The following is a 13034-nucleotide window of genomic DNA, read 5'->3' on the forward strand; positions in this document are numbered from 1 at the left end:
TCTGCTTCTGTAAAGATTATGGCTTTTGGAAACCCTGTGGGACAGTTCTACTCTAACACGCAGTCTCTATGAGTTGAAAATCAACCCATGATGACTAACTAACAACAGTGAAGTAATGTTTCATTTAAGGAAGAGGCCTTGACACAGAATGCTTAGATATTTTGCAAGTTAGGAGACTGAAGTAAATGGTTCTTACTTATGTAACCAAGATCCCTTACAATGATAAAATCCTGAGGGGGAATGCAGAGTGCAGACCCAAAGCCCATCTGTAAGCAAGTGGACATCCCCTTACAGAAGAGTTTGCAGGAGTAGAGACAACCAATCAGGGTGCAGTATGAAACATACAACATTCCTCTAGTTCTCTAATGCTTCTCCCCCACCTCCCACTATCATGATCCCAATTCTCCCTTACAAATCCGGCTAGACCAGAGCATGTACACGGGTACAGATAAGAGCTGGAAACACAGGGAATCTAGGATAGATAAACCCCTCAGGACCAATAATGAAAGTAGCGATACCCAGAAAGTAAGGAGAAGGTGGGGGAGGAAGGGGGAACCGATCACAAAGATCTACATATAGCCCTCTCCCTGGAGGATTGACAACAGAAAAGTGTGTGAAGGGAGACATTAGTCAGTGTAAGGCATAAAAAAAATAATCTATAAATTATCAAAGGTTCATGAGGAAGGGAGGGGAAAATGAGCTGATACCAAGAGCTCAAATAGAAAATGTTGTGAGAATGCTGATGGCAACAAGCATACAAATGTGCTTGACACGATGAATAGATGGATGGATGGATTGTGATAGGAGCTGTATGAGCCCCCAATAAATGTATTTAAAAATAAAAATCATAGCAGGTGTCAAAAGCTGTGGGGTTTGGTTTGGTTTGCCTTACTCAATGAGAATAGAAATTCTCATATTTACAACAGTAGAGGCATAATCAAGATGTCTGAGTGTTAACTAAAAGCTTTAGCACCCACCCACTGCTCCAAAGGGGGAAAGACTTGGCATTCTGTCTTGTAAGGATTTCGGCCGAGGCAAACCTTGGGGGTGCTCCCCTGTCTGTCGTACAAGGTCTTCCTGAGTTGGAATCCACTTGACAACACATAACATCTACCCATCAGCTTCAACACTAGTAGAATGGAATACAGGGGGCTAAAATTATTCATGGACTGAATTATCCGTGTAGAAGTTGTAGAATTGGAGAATGTTTTGTTTTGTATATTTTTGCCACAATGAGGGGAAAATAATTACATGAATAACAATGAGTATGAGAAAGAAGAAAATGTTCTAGAATTGAATGTGATAATTGTACAATTCTTCATGATGTGATTGAATTATTGAATTGTATGACGTGGATGAAGTACTAATAAAACTTTTGTAAAGTAATGGAAATTTTTCATTTTCTTTTCGTCCCCCTTTCCATGAGCTTTTTGAAGCCTACTCATAATGGTAACCTTCTTTTAAAATTATTGAAATAGTTGTTCATTCTAAAATTCACTTATTTGAAGATTACAATTCAGTGATTTGTACCAAATTTACCAAGTTGGGTCGTCTTCACCAGGAATTAGTCACTGAATGTTTTCTTGATGAAAACTGGATTTTATTACTTTCAGCTACAGGTAACAACTGATAATACATTTGTATTTATATATTTTCCTTTTCTGTGCATTTTACAGAAATTGAGCCGTACAATATGTATCATAATGTGTGTCTGGCTACTCTTTAAGTAGCATAGTATTTTTGAGGCTCATCCATGCTAAGCTTATATCACTACATGTATACCATTTGTGCTGAATAACACACAATTGTATAAATACATTTTATCCATCCTTTGCCGTAAAAGTCTCACTAACTCACTGTCTTCAAGTAGATGCTGACTAGTCAGCCTTTTTTCATCTGAGATTTTATACTTTGTTTTATCCCTTGCCCTTATTTACTGAATTATTCTAAAGTCATTTGTAATTTCTTATTGTATTAAATATTAATTTTGTGCTTTTCTCTTGATTTTTCTAAAGTCCCTTCTCATTCATCTTGCCAATTTTGATTTGTTCTCTACCTTTTAAAGAGTGCTTGCTGTGTTTATGAGTGGACGAGTCTGTTTTTGTTTTGTGGTTTCTGGTTGTGCTTGAAAGAAGATGGTGTCCAAACCTCAGGATTCTGAGAATAGAGACTAGTGTGCATTCTATCATCTTGTCATTGTATTAAGATGTCGTACATTCTCATCTCCGATACTCATGATTTCTAAAGTTTATCTGGGTGCCTCTAGTACTTCAGATATGTTGGGCTTATCTATTTGCTTCTCCTTTTCGTGTTTTACGAATTCAGGTTGTTGGAAGAGGAGCCTTTGGAGTAGTCTGCAAAGCAAAATGGAGAGCAAAAGATGTTGCTATTAAGCAAATAGAGAGTGAATCGGAGAGGAAAGCTTTTATTGTAGAGGTAAGTTGATGTGCTGTTTTTTCTAAATTACTCTGCAAGTTTAATATTTTTTAAAATAGTTTTTCTATTATCATTTATCTGTATACTTGAATATCAACTATCTGGTTGAACCAAAAGTGAAACTATTGGAACATTTTCGGGTTCACACCCTTAATTTTGATTAAAAATTAGGAAAAAGACTTAAGCAAACAAGCAAACTCATCCCTGAATTAAAATGAAATTTCATCTGTGTAATAATTCAGATTTGCTTCAGGGCCGAGATTTTTCATTTTAAAATAGAAAAGAAATGACATTCTCTCATTTTCTAGATTTAAGAAGGGAAATTTTATGCATTCATTTTAATGAGAAATTATTATTCCAGATGAGATTATTTTAAGAAAAATATTCTCTTTTCCATTTGATGATGAAGGTAAATTCAGTAATCATATTAACAGATCTATTCCTTATCTTACTGACTTGGATTTTTTTAAATTGATTTGGATCAATGGATATGTGACCCATTTCCTCTATAAACATTTGAATTTATATCTGTCTTTTCATTTAATAGTAATTTCAAAATATTTAATGACTTTTAAATGTATACCATGGAGGAATGAGAACTTATGAATGAGATGATCAAGCGAATTTATAATTGCTTGAATGAGTTGAGAAATAATTGGTCAATGACTCATTGTTACCATGAAGAAAGATGATGTCCTTCTAGTGTGCTCTGGAGTCTGGCCTCTGTCCTACCTTGCCTAATGTTTTTGTTTATGATTTAGGATAAAGTCATTAATCATTAGCTGTTGGATTGACAGTTATACATCTGTCTAATTTAAAGTGGCGAATGTTTTCCAGGGCTTCTCACCCCAAAAGTTTCAGTAGTGCTGTCAAGTGAGTTGGACTACTAACAACAGGTTGGCAGTTTAAGCCTAGCAGCCGCCCTGTGAGTGGAAGATGTTGGATCAGTGTGTTAATCTGGGTAGACTAGAGAAACAAATCCATCGACTCACATATGTATATAAGAAAGAGATTTATATACAAGAGCAATTGAACATTGAGAAAGCATCCCAACCCAGGCTAGTCCAAGTCATTAAGTCTGATATTAGCCCATGTATCCGACACCAATCCATAAATTCCTCTTCAGACTCACGAAACACATGCAATTTGACGCCAAATGCAGAACAATCACAGGCCAGTGGCTGTGAAGTCAGTGGTGGTAGAAGCATCTCAATGCTGGCAGGGGTCTCCACATGGCCATTCCAGTTCCCAGGGCTACATCAGAGTATGTCCATGTAGCATCTCCTCAGGGATGCTTTGCAGGAAGTCCGCTTTATCAGTAGAGAGTCTCCAAGGGAATGAACTGAGAGAGCTAGTGTCTCCTGCCTCCCAGAAAGAATTCCCAGAATTCTCAGAAGGCCATGCCCACAGAAGTCTCATTGGCTATCTCCAGATTGACAGCCTGGACTCCACCCCTACACTCTTAATCCTTAAATTGACACCAGATTAGGTGCATGCCACAATTATGTTGGATACATTGTAATTTTAGTTTATTACTCATTTTTAAAATTATAGCACTGTATAAATGCTCACAGCTGAGCCATGGAAAATGCTATGGTTGCAGTTCCTTTCTTAGACAACTTTATGGTTTCCTTGAGTTAATTACCATCTTCTTTTTATTTTCCTTGCTTCCTTTGTACAAGTTTCTCCTCTTCACAGTATGTTCAACACATAAGTTACTTTGGTTTTCTTGCAGAGGGGACAGGGATTGTTCTAGAACTTTCAGACCTGTTCAGAATTGGATTCACAGCTCTTTAGGACTTTTGTACAATTGTCTTGGGATCTTCATTCCTCATGTTATAGAAATGCCCATCTTTCTCTTTTGTACCTTGTCCCTATTTTCCCTATCTTCCTCATTCTTGGTTTTCTTCCTCATTTTGATAGAGTACATTAGGTAGCTTCTTGAAAACAGCCACTACATGATACTTCCCTGCCCCCATTTTTCAGATCTTGAATGTCTCTAAATGTCTTTATTATTTTAATTAATGGTTTGGCTTAGTATAGAGTGTTAGGTTAAAAATGCTTTTCCCTTAGAATTTAGAAAAGATTGTTTCTTTTTTTAAAATTTTATTACAATTGCAAGGTATTGTTTTGATTCTTGATCTTTTTGTATAAAATTTATTTTGTTGTGTTATTTTGTCTGTCTACAAACTCTTAAGATCCATTTTTTTGGCCCAGCATTTTAAAGATTCATGAATAATGTGTACGTTTATTGTCCCTTCCACCTGTTAATGTCCACCCTTTTGATTCTAGAACATTTACTTGAAGTATTCTATTTCTTGCTCTATTTTCTCTATTCATTATATTTTAGGAGTTAGATATTTGACTTTCTGGGATACTTGTATAATTTTCTTACCTTTCTTATTTTCCTCTTTTCTGTTTTGTTGTCTTTTTGCTTAATTTCCAATGAGATTTTCATACTTCAAATGAGTTTTACATGCCTTTTTTCCATTTTAAAGTCCTGCATTTTTAATTAAGAGCCCTAGTGGCATTGTGGATTATGTGTTGGGTTGCAACATAAAGGTCAGAGTTCAGAACCACCAGCTCAAGCTCAAGTGATGTGGCGAAGTAGGTCTCAAAGGAGCCTCCAGCTCTAGTGACATCACCCACATGGCCTGGCCCACGGGTAGTGCAGCACACCAGCTCAGGCAGCAGCACAGTACGTTCGCTGGTCAGATCACTAGAAGGAAGAGGGTGCCAGCTGTCTTTGTTTATCTTAGTCATCCTCCACTCAAGCTGCGAACTAATTAAACTCTGCCCATGTGCTCCTATTGGTCTAATTGGTATAATAAACCTGTCACAATCTACTAAGGTGTTTGATTTTTTTCCCCATTGTCTATTTGTCTTCTTTCGTATTAGAAACTTTCATCAAATGGTTTTTGATACTTTATACTCAGATTTAAAAGAACTGATGGAAGGTATCTGTTTGTTCCTGTGTATACACACATGCACCATCATTTGAGTAGTGACTAGAATGTTTAATTAAATAAACTTCACAATGTGTGTACTTTTCATTCTTGTCCCTTGGACCAACTAAATTCCCATTCTGCCTGGAACGCATGCATCTTTGTATTTTGAAAGTACATCCCAACATTAAGGTACATCCCAACATTCAATACGTAAACTTGGACTAATTTTTCTCTGCTTTTACTTGTGGTCTCATCTCCTCAATTGTGTTTGGAGATGTTTCCTCAGCTTTTTATTTGGTGGGAGGGGGCACCCCTTTGGTAGTTTTTAGTGTTACCCATTCCAGAAACTGATTACTTGAATTCATAAGGGAGTCTCTGGGTCTAACGTATAGTTATGAAGTAGCAAAAAATAAGGGGTCACCGCAACATGGGGATCTATATCAAAGGGTCGTGGCATTAGGAAGGTTGAGAAACCACTGTTGTAGCTCATTTGGTAGGGTTCCTGATACCACCTCCTCATCCCAACCCTGTGGGAATTTTGTGACATACCTGATTGCTTCTCAGTCTTTCATACTGCTAGTTTAGGGGTTAGTTGTCTTATTTTAGGTCTGTTGGGTCATTATTATGTACCATTTGCTTTCCAACTTCCAAAAACTATTTGTTTTGTATTCTGATTTTGCATTCTCTTCACCCTTCTGAGCTTATTCATTTAAGCATTTCTTTATTGTCTCAAAGGAGTTTTGGGAGAAAGCTAAAGTAAATGCTTGAAATCAGTCTTTCATAAGAAGCTCAGTTGTGAATCTTAATAATACAATGAAATGTAATGGTGGTGCTAATTTTTCTTTTAGATCTCAAAATCTACAAATGTTAGCTGTACAGAGAAACCGTTTTCTACAGTAAAATTTAGAAATCGTGGAGGACTTAAGGAGCTCTGGTTGCATAGTGGTTAAAGCACTTGCCTGGAAAGTCAGTGTCTCAAACCCACCAGCAACCCCAAGTGAGAAGGATTTGGTAGTCTACTTCCCTAAAGATCCAAGCCTTACCTTAAAGATCCAAGCCTTACTCTAAAGATCCAAGCCTTAGAAACCCTATTGAGCAGTTCTGCACTACATGATTATTGAGTTGGAATCTACTCCAAGGTAATAAGCTTGGTTTGGGTTTAGTGAACATCAATGTAATGTACCTTGGAAAGACAGACAAGGTAGTGAAGGGAGAAAAGAGTGAGAAGCAGTTCTGGGAATTCATTAGTTAGAGGCTCACCATCTAGACTTTTGGGAGTAAGTACAACCAAAGCCCTCACTGACTGCAGTATGACACTTGGATTAAAAAACTGAAAACAGGGAGAGCAACTAAGAGACTAGAGATAACTGCAGGCACTCAGGTTAGAGTCAGTACGGCAGTAGGAAGGGAAGTGGAGTGGCGGGAATAAATTCTGGCTGTGGGAAGAGCCAAAGTGTGCAGGAAGAAAACAGATTTTAAATCACACATCCTGAAGTTCATATCCTGTCCAGACCAATTCCTAGTTGTAAGATGGTTAATAGCTCACTTGACTCTGAGCCTCTGTTCATTTACCTTTAAAGAGAAAATAATCTACCTACCTTGCAAACTTGTATGTTACTGTATTTGTAAAGTACCTGCAAAGGAGCCATGATGGCGTAAAGGTGACAGGTTGAGCTGCTGTCCGCAAGGTTCGCAGTTGGAAACCACCAGCCCCTCTACGGGAGGAAGGCAGGTCTTTCTACTCCTGTAAACAGTATCAGAAACCCCCAGGGGCAGTTTTTACCATTGTATAGGGTGGCTATGAGTCGGCATCAACTTGATGGCAGTCAGTTTAGAGTTAGTTAGAAAGTACCTGCAAGGGCCCAGCCCCTAAGGGACCTCTATTTAACCAGTCATGAAACTGATGAGGACAGCTATGATAACAGATAACCCAGCTCGGTGGCATTTCTGGGATGGTTTCTTGATAGTTTGTCTTACTGCTTTGTGCGACTCTGTGCTCACCCTGCCTTATTCATGTTTCTTGTTCCAGCACCTTGCACATTATTTGTCTCCGTGTCTATCCTCACAAACCTGGATCGCAAAGGGTCTCTGCCGTTCATCTGGCTAGTCCGGTGCTACCACCACAGTGTCTGTTATGTGCTAGACAGTAATTGTTGGGTAATTAAACCGAGATTTTAATGATTCTGTGACAGCAGTGCCTCAAAGACTGCCAGTCTCTCAGAGCAATTTTAATTTCGTTACAGCTTCGCCAGTTATCCCGTGTGAACCACCCTAATATTGTAAAGCTTTATGGAGCCTGCTTGAATCCAGTAAGTGTCACTTTCTTATTGGCAGCTCTCTCCAAGAGGTGTGTAGGTCTGTTTGTGAAGCTCTCTAGGCTCACTGCAGTAGGCATGTCTGAAAAAGCAAGTTGCACCAATTGTTCTTTGTTTCTACTTTATTTGTTTCTAGCCAAACTGTATGTGGGGGAGGTGTCCTATCAAGTGTGACATATGTCTGAGATGCTCTTAGCCAGTAACCTTCTCTTCTCTGAAGAGATTTCTGTTATCCTGTGACGGCACCTACTTAAGAGCACTAGAGAAAGTCCCCATGCAAGGGCGCTTCAAATGTTCTAAAATTCCATTATCTTTTTGTTCCATTTCCCCACAAACGTTTTGAAACCCCTCATGTATTTCCACTCTTAGATCATAGATTTTTTTTTCCTCCTGTGCCATTCATATAAACCCCAAACCAAACTGACTGCTATTGAGTTGATGCTGATTCATAGTGACTCTACAGGACAGAGTAGGACTGCCGCTGTGATAGGGGCTAAATAAGGAGCCCTGGTCATCTTGTGATTCTGTTTTGGGCTGTGATCGCATAGTCGGCAGTTTGAAACCACCAGCCCCTCTGAGGGGAAACGTTTGAGCTTTCTGCTCCGTAAACAGTTGCAGTTTCCTAAACCCACTGGGTGGGCCATGATGAAGCAGCATGGACTCGATGGCAGTGAGAGAGGGAGTACAGGGGCTAAAGAGAAGGGGGTGGGGGGTTGTTTTATTTTTAATGCACCCAGCATGCAGTGGTAAAATCAGGGAACTAAACTGAATTAGCTCTAAATTTCCTTAAGATGTTGTAGTTCAGTGGTTAATTCTGGCAACCATTTCCTTTAGGTGTGTCTTGTGATGGAGTATGCGGAAGGAGGCTCTTTATATAATGGTGAGTGTCATCACTCCTGTCTTTATCTAGTCAGTTACCGTAATGGAAAAGCTTTTAATATAAATTGCACTAAGTCTCTTCACAATTTACCATCGTGTACTAGAGAAGATAATTTTGTAAAATCTGTTGCAGATAAAAACGGATAGGATAAGATATTACAACATCAGTATGTGAACTTTAGAAAGCTATACATTTTAAAGTTGGTGGGCTTTTCATGTTAAAAGCATTTCAAGTAAAATTTTTTTGGTTGGATTTTAAAATATGAGGGGTCTTCAAAAAGTTGGTGGAGAAATGGAGTGAGAAAAGAATAGAAAATTTTCACTAACCCTTTGAAGCCCCTTAATATGTTCAGGCCGTTACTTTACTTTTGCCCTCTTTCACTTTGCATCTTTTCATTTTTAAACTCCTTAGTCATATACCACTTAATTCTGTTTCATTGCCCTTTCCCAATAAATCCTGAGCACTCCATGGGGCATTTCATCTTACCAGCAAAAGAAAGCCCTTCACATCATTCGTTACCTTCATAGAACAAAACTCACTCACTTACCCACCTAGCTCAATGCGCTGTCTCTTCTAACACCTGTCAGAAGAGATTTATTTTTTAACTACTCATGTATTCTATTACTGCTACTGGGTGTCTTGTGTATTTTTTCTTTTAAGACATCTTGGTTCTTCATTGTATTCTTTGGTTGAACTATTTCTACATTTTCGTTATTGCAGAAACTATAATGGTAAACATCTTGAGAGAAATTTTTTTCACCTGTACTATTTCTCTGTCCTTATCTAGTCGCGTGCTAACAGATTGCTTATATTTATGTTACTGTGTAAAAAAGACTGGTCCATTTGAAAGAGTGTAGTAAGTATATATTACTTTGACTTGAATAGCTGAGTCATATTTAATGGGAACACCCCTAAAGGTTAGGTATGTACAAAGTAGTTATACATACTTGACCACCTGAGTGGTCAAGGTTGTAAATGTTTCCATCTTTTTTTTTTTTTAATCTAGAAATGAATTTAAAGCAGGACTGATGAAAACATGTGTAGAAAACCCAGTTGTGTTTGGAAGGTGCTTACACACCACCTAGTGTCTTGTGTTATATGCAATAAAGTTCTTTTTAGTTTGTGGCTTTCTTTTGCAGTGCTGCATGGGGCTGAACCATTGCCATATTACACGGCTGCGCACGCAATGAGTTGGTGTTTACAGTGTTCCCAAGGAGTGGCTTACCTTCACAGCATGCAACCCAAAGCTCTAATTCACAGGGACCTGAAACCGCCAAAGTAAGTTCTAATAATGTGACCTCCCCTCTACTCCCCAATTCAAACCATTTGCTAAGCATACATACGTTCCTCTTTCGTCTACCCTTTAGCTGGCACCAGTGTTTATTTTACACTCGACTTCAACTTACAGGAATGAGGGATTCACTAAGCTGAGTGGACCCTTTGGCGTAGTGGTTATGAATTGGGCTGTTCATTGTAGTCAGCAGTTTGCAGCCATCAGCCACTCCATGGGAGAAAGATGAGACGTGTCCTCCCATAGTTACATCTTGAAAATTCACGCGGGCAGTTCTGCTTTACGCTAGGGCAGTGGTTCTCCACCTTCCTCACGCCGCGACCCTTTCATACAGGTCCTCATGTGGTGGTGACCACCAACCATAAAATCATTTTCATTGCTACTTCATAACTGCAGTTTTGCTACTGTTATGAAGCCGGCGACCCCTGCGAAAGAGTTCAGCCCCCAAAGGGGTTGTGACCCACAAGTTGAGAACTGCTGCCCTATAGGGTCACTGAGAGTTGGAGTCACCTCGACGGCAGTGAGTTTGGTTTTTGAGTTTTGTATTTTAGAATGTTATCTTTAGTGGAGTTTTTATTTGTGATGACTCTTTCCTTTCGTTTAATTCTAGAATCAGCCCACAGATTTCCATTTGTGCCTGCAGTAGATAATGATGTTGCCTCTAGGCTCTTTGCTCTTCAAGAGCAAGGTCAAGTCTGGCTTTCTCCATGCTGTATTTCTAGTAGTCAGCACTGTGTTCTTGTAGAGAGGCAGTCTCCAGAAATGTGCAGCATGGTCATTACTGGCTCTTTCAGAGCAAGGGGAAACGATGTGCCTTTGGTATCTAGATGGAAATAAAAATTATCGGGATTGCTCCATTTTGGAAATGCTGGTACTTTGAGAAACTTCAGCAATCTCTTTTTAAATACTTTTAAAAGCTAAAGCTTTCATATGTTTCTATTTGTATGGCACCCAAGTTTAAGGAAATGTGATACTCACTGCCCCATCGCCCCTTGTTCTTCTTTATCCCCCATGACAGATTAAAACTCTAAGCTGCTACTTGTTTTCTCCCCAAAACCATACCAGTATGTAGCTAAAAGGTGTACCTTAGCAAACTAGTCTTCAGTACACTCACAGGTGATGCCATTTTCCTCATACTGGTTGAAAGCACTAGAGCAGAGGTTCTCAGCCTGTGGGTTGCGACCCCTTTGAAGGTCGAACGACCCTTTCACAGGGGTCGCCCAATTTATAACAGTTGCAAAATTACAGTTATGAAGTAGCAACAAAAATACTTCTATGGTTGGGAGTCACCACAACATAAACTGTATGAAAGTGTCGTGGCATTAGGAAGGCTGAGAACCACTGCCCTCGAGCATCCCTTCTGGGCATAACATGTCACAATGTGGGCTAATGGAACACCTTCTGTGTATGTGCTAATTCATGAAAGAAAGCACTGCTCTTGTAAGTGGACGTCATTTCTGTTCGCAGGTGTGAAAGACTTCTGTTTGTATAGGTCCTAGTAAAATTGTTTTTGAGCTTTAGATTCATGGCACTTTGATATTTTAACCTGATTCCTGAGACTGGTGTCTAGCTGCCGGCCTTGGTTATTAAAGAAAACAATCACTTAGCATTTCCCCGGGTTATGGATATTGTTTCTTTCATTCTCTCCAACATTCTCTCTCCCTTCTTCCCCCCACCCTCCTCTCTCCTATTCCCTCCCTTCCCCCATCCCCCTGTGCTGTTTATGAAACAGTACATGTAGGATCACTGCTCACAAAAGGAAGTTACTTCTATTTTCTGACAACTCCACTTTATATTCTGTGTACTGTGTAGGTTAAGCAACTACCAATATTCTCCATCGCTACTTTACCCCATAGATTGATGCCTTTTCACTTTTCTTAAGCATCCTAAGATAGATCAGATACAGCCTATGAAATCATCTTTGCAGATAGAAACTCTCCTTTTACTAATAAATAGCAATGTATTCACAAGAGCTCTGGTCTGTATCTGACCTGTGTCATTTACTCATCCTTTAACTAGAGGGACGGCCCTGCACCCAGGCCCATGGCTCCCTGTTGGTGCAGTGGGTTATGCATGGGATTGCTCGCCACAGCATCAGTTTTTCAAACTCACGAGGTGCCCTCGGGGGAAAGAAAAGTCTGTGTGCATAGATTTACAGCCTCTAAAGCCCAAAGAAGCAGTTTCGCTTCTGTCTATCGGGTGGCTTTGAGTTGGAACGCACTCAGTGGCAGTGGCTTTAGTGGGTGTGGTTGAAATCACACTGCTGTTTCACTAGTATTGGGAGGGGCCGGCCAAGTTTGTTGGCTGTAGGTTTAAAATTGATTTTTTAGAATACTTTGTAATGTCTGTGCCTTCATATGTCTGTATATAAAGGCACATGCATAACTTCTTACTGTCCCTGGAAAACCTCTGCATTCTTTGGTCAGGGAGATTTCCTCCGAATGCCATACAAAGGAGGCAAATGACGATTTCATAAGGAGTTTTCTATGCTATCCAGTTGTACTTCTACTCTCACATTACTTCTCTTTTGAAAATTCTTTGACTTGTATTTCAGAATAAAACTAAGAAGCCTTAGTCTTAGCGGTGAAGATAATGTAGGCTCACATCAGTGGGTCTGGACTGTCCTGCCAAGGGCTGGAGAATGATTGGAGCCCGTGCACAGAGGAGTGCTAGCGTGAAGGTCATGCTTCAGAAGAATGACAGGGTCTTCACATGCCCGCACGAAGCAAGAAAACTGCTGACAGAGTTGTACAACGGCCTTGGTTAAATACAGCGAAGCTTGAATAAGCACAGTTTTTTGGTGAAGCCTGTACAGGGATATAGAAGTGGTTTTTAGCATTCTTTCCACTTGAATTACTGTGAATATTTTTGGCAGTCTAGAGATGTGGACAATAGTTTATCTGGGCTACTTTAGTCATATTAGACTGAAAGAGAACTAAGTTCCTAAATAATCTCTCTAGTTAGAGTTAAAGTACAAAGTTATATACAAAGAGTTTATAAAATTTATAATGAAAAATCCTCATACCCTACTGTTTTTTTCTTTTTTGTTGGTTTATCCCATAAATTTTTTTCATTAAATTAGTCTTTATTCTTTTTAAAGTACTCTATGTTCGTGATTAAAACATGCATACTGTAGAAAAATAATAAGCAATTTTTTCTTGCCT

General features: G+C 39.3%; 1 protein-coding gene across 2 annotated transcripts in view; it reads left to right on the forward strand.

The window, feature by feature from the left end:
- The window catches only part of MAP3K7 (mitogen-activated protein kinase kinase kinase 7), an 82819-nt gene that overhangs the window by 14917 nt on the left and 54868 nt on the right, over positions 1-13034 (forward strand). For both annotated transcript variants that reach the window (XM_075554762.1, XM_075554763.1), the window contains exons 2-5: positions 2326-2436; positions 7628-7693; positions 8534-8579; positions 9719-9857. In XM_075554762.1, the coding sequence (XP_075410877.1) occupies positions 2326-2436; positions 7628-7693; positions 8534-8579; positions 9719-9857 (362 nt within the window). The remainder of the gene's footprint in view (positions 1-2325; positions 2437-7627; positions 7694-8533; positions 8580-9718; positions 9858-13034) is intronic.

Source organism: Tenrec ecaudatus, chromosome 7, assembly GCF_050624435.1.
Source record: "Tenrec ecaudatus isolate mTenEca1 chromosome 7, mTenEca1.hap1, whole genome shotgun sequence".
NCBI classification, from domain to species: Eukaryota; Metazoa; Chordata; class Mammalia; order Afrosoricida; family Tenrecidae; genus Tenrec; species Tenrec ecaudatus.